Here is a 6,082-nt window from a genome sequence, read left to right on the forward strand (position 1 = left end):
TTTATTTTCATTCATTACACAATATGAATAAGCTATGCAGACAGTTGTAAAGAAAGAACATCTTTTTCTTCTGTTCTCTACTTGTTATAGTTACACAGTATTAGGGGTGTGGGCTGTATTAAAAGTATCCACTGTTCTCCCATGCTCTAACACACAGTAACGATGAAATGTGTGCTGTTCTCACATTCTTCCTCTGTATGTACACATAAACAACAAGGCAGGGAAATATAAAAGGAATTTATTGTATTGTTTGGGTACATTATTGTTCAGTGTACATGTTCACATCTGAAACAAACTTTACGTGCTTGATAACTCTCCCACCCCGCAGACATCTACACGTCAATACCGATTTATATTCATAGCGGCAAGTGCTATGTAGCTCCACATAGGGGACACAGGAAGTGACATATAGCACATTCATGCGGCGTCGGAACCGCGTAGGAAATTCACAGCCGCACCGGCAGAACTCCAGAATGTGCGACTCGGCCGGTTCACGCGCGGACGCGCTTACAAGTGCGAGGGCCCGCCCAACGCTGCTTGCAGCTTTAATTTATATTTGTTACTCCTCTCCACCTTGGCTTGAGCCACATGAGGACGTTACACTATATGATCAAAATATAATGAGAGGAGCAATAACTTATTTTCAGCTCTGGGCTTTTGGAGTTAACTTTTGAACTGAAAAATCTGTATTTGTTTTATGTAAAAGTTGTTAAACTGTTTATATTGAATAACCAGAGCCCCACCTTTTGCCATGAAGAGCACTAAAAGGTATCATTTAATGACACAATGAAATTGCCCCTTTAGAGAGAAAGTTTAAAAACAGCATCCCTCCCTCATTACCACCAACCCCAACCTCTCCATTGGAGCAGGTCAGACTGTGGTTGTACTAGGCAGCTTTCAAATGTGAATCTGTGTAACTCTGTGTCAGGGCATTCCTGAAAATGGAGCAAACCTGCACTGAAGGTATATTGTTTCTAGCTTATCCATTATGTTTATGATACTTTGTATTTAAATATGTTTTATTATATATATAAGAGTATATATTATTAGTAGTATGTCTGTCCTGTTGTCCTCACCAAGGCGAGTTCAACAACTTTGTTGAAATTGCAATAATGTTAACTCAACTCTTAGGACTGAGGTGAGTGGATAATACTGCTACCACCATTAATGAACTCAAGACTCAACAACCGAGTGCCCTCATAGTGATCTCGGGTGACTTCAACCACGTCACCATGACCACCACACTTACTAACTTCACCCAGTATGTGAGCTGCCGTACTAGAGAGGAGAGGACCCTGGACCTGCTGCATGCTAACGTTGGACGGTGAGGAGATGGTCAGAGGAGGCCTATGAGACACTTCAGGGATGTTTTCAGGTGACAGACTGGATGCTCTCTGTGAGCCACATGGAGAGGACATAGATGGGTTTACTGAGTGCATCTCAGATTACATTAACTTTTGTGTGGACTGCACTGTCCCAGGAAAGACTGTCCATTGTAACCCAAACAACAAACCGTGGGTAACAAAGGACATCAAGGACATCCTGAATGCTAAAGAGCACTTTCAGAGATGGTAATAGGGAGGAGGTGAGGGCCATTCAGGGGGACCTGAAGGTGAAGATCAGGGAGGCTAAGGAGAAGTACAGGAGGAAGCTGGAGCGTGAACTCCAGCAGAACAACATGAGGGAGGGTCTGGAGTGGCATGAGGAACATCACTGGCTTCAGACCGACTGGCAGCAGAGGAGTCGAAGGCAGCTTGGACAGGGCCAATGAACTTAATCTGTTCTTTAACAGATTTGACTCAATGGCTCCCGCCCATCCCCCTACTAACTCAGCTGCTGTCTGCCCTCAAACACCTCCAACCCCACTACTCCCCCCTCCTCCTCCTCACTGTCCCCCACCCTCCTGTGAGACACCAACCCCCCCCCTCCTCTGGCTCTCAGGTTAACAGCTCTCACCAGCCTGACTACCTGACTGGCAGACCACAGTATGTGCGACTGCAACACTGTGTGTCAGACAGCGTGGTCAGCAACTGTCCTCTCTCCCTTCTTCTTCACCATCTACACCACAGACTTCAACTACCACACAGAGTCCTGTCACCTTCAGAAGTTTTCTGATGACTCTGCTGTGGTTGGATGTATCAGCAGGGTGACGAGGCTGAGTACAGAGCTGTGGTGGGGGACTTTGTCACATGGTGCGAGCAGAACCATCTGCAGCTCAATGTGACAAAGACTAAAGAGCTGGTTGTGGATCTAAGGAGAACCAAGGCACCAGTGACCCCTGTTTCCATCCAGGGGGTTCCTGTGGACATTGTAGAGGATTACAAATACCTGGGAGTGCACATGGACAATAAACTGGACTGGGCCAAGAACACTCAAGCCCTCTACAGGAAGGGCCAGAGCAGTCTCTATTTTCTGAGGAGGCTGAGGTCCTTCAACATCTGCAGGATGACGCTGAGGATGTTTTATGAATCTGTGGTGGTCAGTGCCATCCTGTTTGCTTTATTTTTTATATGTATGATATTATATTTATATACTCTTTATCTATCTACCTTTGACAAAAGAATTTCCCCTCGGGGATCAATAAAGTATTTCTGATTCTGATTTCATACCCCTCCACTCACATTTCAACAGGTGGAGATACACCCCCGGGTTGTGGCTGGGGTTTTGACCTGCAAATGAGGTTACTGCTCTTGCTGCTACCTGATAAGTAACAGGCCAGCAGGATCAAACGAAGCACTGTAAGTAATTCACTGTTTTCTAGGAAGATAAAGTTGTATAAGTTAAGAAGTTAAAGGACAGGCCAAACTTTCCCCACTTTGGAGAATCATCCTCATCTTTCTGTCCTTGTTAGGACTTTACGTATGGCAATTGCAGAAATGCAAACAACAAACATACACAGCATAAATAGTGCAAGGGCAATTGACTTTGGAAATTTGTTACCACAGTCTGTCTCATGTCCTTTCCAGTCTGTTGTGAAAGCTGTGACACTCACCAGGATGCTGTCCAAAGCCACCTCTATGTTTCCCCCTCGACTTCCTCCTCTCTCTTGGGAGGCTGATAGCAGAACCTCTCTGGCCTTCTCCCACTGGCCCATCTGACAGTACACAGCTGCAGCATTATATAACACCTAGAGGACACATCACCAAAATACATGTCAGTATCATAGAGATATCATTAAAGATTTTACATCATCATCTACCAAAAATAACTGTCTGTGATGGTTCAAGGTTCAAGGTATATTTATTTGTCATTCTACACACAGGGCTGTGCAATTAAATTTAAATAAAGTTGTAGCCCCCTTCACGCTACACACTGTATATGCTGTATCCAAATATTTAAAATTAGAATGGAACAAAAATAAAGACATTATATAGAGTTTCTTATATACATACATTATACAAGGTAGTGGTATGGTAATGTGAAAACCAGTATAACAGAAAGTTCCATATAATTTATTTCTGGTGGAGTGTGGAGGATGAGGGGGAGTAGATGACTGATGACTAAACTAATTTTATTTCCAAACTCACTCTCTGGTTTTGAAACAAAAACTCCCCATGCACTTACAGTAAGTTTTTAAACAATGCAGGATGGAGCCGCCAGCAAACACTTTTCTGCTATAGAGGCTGTAAAGCAGCTTTATTATTCGAGTATTCATCAGGGCCTTCTGTCTATGCATCGAAAGCTTCTATTAGGCCTGTGCCAATTTCACAAGTTTTTCCACTTTGAAGAATAACATTTTTAGGTAAATGTAGAAGGATGAATTATTTATCCTTTTTTTAAATTGTGCCATAGAAATTGTCAAAGTACCAAGGCTATGTTTGGGTCCTCTATGTACATATTTAATACAGCTGAACAATTACATTTTTTTTTTCATTTATTAATTTTTTAGCTGACACTTTTATCCAAAGCGACTTACAACTGCTATACATGTACATGTCAGAGGTCACATGCCTCTGGAGCAACTAGGGGTTAAGTGTCTTGCTCAGGGACACAATGGTGAATGTCTCACAGTGGGAATCGAACCCAGGTCTCCCACACTAAAGGCAAGTATCTTATCTATGCGACACCACCACCCACAATTAATCTAAATTTTATGTAAATCACAATATGGTCTACTGCTATTTTCAAACCACAGGATGTGCAATATTTGTTTAAATTAAATATTATCATGCTACAGAGAGGTCCTTGCCTACACATCATATTAGGTGCGTTTGACTCCGCTGCGCAGCGCTAACTTAATGCATGCTGGACTTAAAATACGGCATGTTGGTTAGAAATTGTGTCCGACTTTCGCTGGCGCTGCAAAACGTCAGCATGTCACTTGACATTAAAACCTCACGGGAGCAAGGCGGCTGCAGGCGCCGAGTAGCTTTTCTGCACAAAGTTGGAACCACCTTTTGCCTGGTCTTGCAGCATTTTTCTTTGCAAATGCCACAAGATCAGTCGTTGATCTCAGCTCACAGTATGCTCATGCAGGTAGAATGTGTCCGACTTGACGACGCCGTGTTTATTTCCCGTCCCTGCAGTCGCCTGCTGCTCACGTTAGAGTCGGCGAAAGTCAGCCACAGTCATCTTGAACGCATCTATTCTAACAGAATGAAAGGTTCAGTGTGTAAGTTTTAGTGACATGTAGTGCTGAACTAACGGCTCACTCATCGCTCACCCTTCTCTTTCCAAACGTGTTGGGGTGGCTGATACATGTGGTCCTCCATTTGCCCAAATTTCACTTCTCTTCTTACCTCTAACAAACTACTACCACTACTTCTTCTTCATACGTATTCAATGTAGTGATGAAACACGCTCTGTACACAAACACAAATTCAACAAACCCTGCAACCCTGAATTCAGCTTGACTTGCAAATGTGACCTATCATCACTGCTTCCCTGTAAAAGGCTGTCTTACGTCGGCAATCTCACTTCCTTGTTTACAAGACGCAGCAGACGTGTGAAACCAACATCTTTGCCAACAAAACAAACAGCTTGCAAAACGTGCAGTATTATAGTCAAACATAAAGTTTGACTACAAATTGTCTACTAGGGGTGTTCCTAGACATAAAGCTCTAATGGGGCACAGACCCCCTCATTCACCATGTAAATATTTGATTTTGACATTTTTTATTTAAGTTTATGAAATGTGTTAGTATGTGCCTCACCAGCTTCCTTTGCTTAGCCTATTAATATTGGCACTGTCATGTCAGAAACAGCCTATGGTACCACCTAAGAAAAATTCTACCCGTCAAGTCATACCTGACTTGTGAGCCATGTAAACAATTTGTCACTACTGCACAGTCACACCTGACACTGCACTGCTGACACTACTACCCCTCCTTTATGTCTATGAAGATTCTCAGTCATCCAGGTCATAGTTATCCAACGAAGGTTAAAATCAAGGGCAACTGGACTTGGTTGAAGATACTGGAAGACGTTTCGTCCCTCATCCAAAGGACTTCTTCAGTTCTGACTGACTGGCAGGGAAACTCAGCTATTTAACCTCAGTGGGGTCGTTATACCGCTGGTTCGTTAGTGTTCCTTGTTGCTGTGACGACAGTCGTTACACCTCCTTTAACAGTTTGTCTCTGTAATAAACCAGCAGGTAGAGCAGGTTGCCCATTAATCGGAAGGTCGGCGGTTCAATCCCCGGATCCTCCAGGCTGCATGTCGAAGTGGCAAGATAATTGGCTGTGTGTGAATGTAAGTTTCTGTTTGAGCACTTAGGCTAGGTGTAAAAGCGCTTTGAGTGGTCAAAAAGACTAGAAAGGCGCTATTTGAAAGGAAACCTCTTCTAAAAAATACCACTGCTTATTTGAAAGGACCTCTGCGCACTGTATTTCACCTGGGTCTATGAGACCTGCCTTCCCCCTCTGACCTCTCACCTGCACTCAAGATCTGTGAAGAGCCACCTCTTCCAAAGGCAGAAGATCAGGAAGGCTCCTGGACCTGACAGTGTCTCACCATTGTACCTGAACATCTGTGCGGACCAGCTTGCCCCCATCTTCACTCAGATCTTCAACAAATCACTGGAGCTGTGTGAAGTTCCCTCCTGCTTCAAATGCTCCACAGTCATCCCGGTCCCAAAAAAACC

The 6,082-nt window shown here is 43.7% G+C and overlaps 1 protein-coding gene across 6 annotated transcripts in view; it reads right to left on the reverse strand.

Moving 5' to 3' along the window:
• The window catches only part of LOC123960579 (NADPH oxidase activator 1-like), a 49,216-nt gene that overhangs the window by 32,082 nt on the left and 11,052 nt on the right, over nt 1–6,082 (reverse strand). For all 6 annotated transcript variants that reach the window (XM_046035398.1, XM_046035396.1, XM_046035393.1 and 3 more), the window contains one exon: nt 2,993–3,127. In XM_046035398.1, the coding sequence (XP_045891354.1) occupies nt 2,993–3,127 (135 nt within the window). The remainder of the gene's footprint in view (nt 1–2,992; nt 3,128–6,082) is intronic.

Source organism: Micropterus dolomieu, linkage group LG21 (assembly GCF_021292245.1).
Source record: "Micropterus dolomieu isolate WLL.071019.BEF.003 ecotype Adirondacks linkage group LG21, ASM2129224v1, whole genome shotgun sequence".
Classification (NCBI taxonomy): Eukaryota; Metazoa; Chordata; class Actinopteri; order Centrarchiformes; family Centrarchidae; genus Micropterus; species Micropterus dolomieu.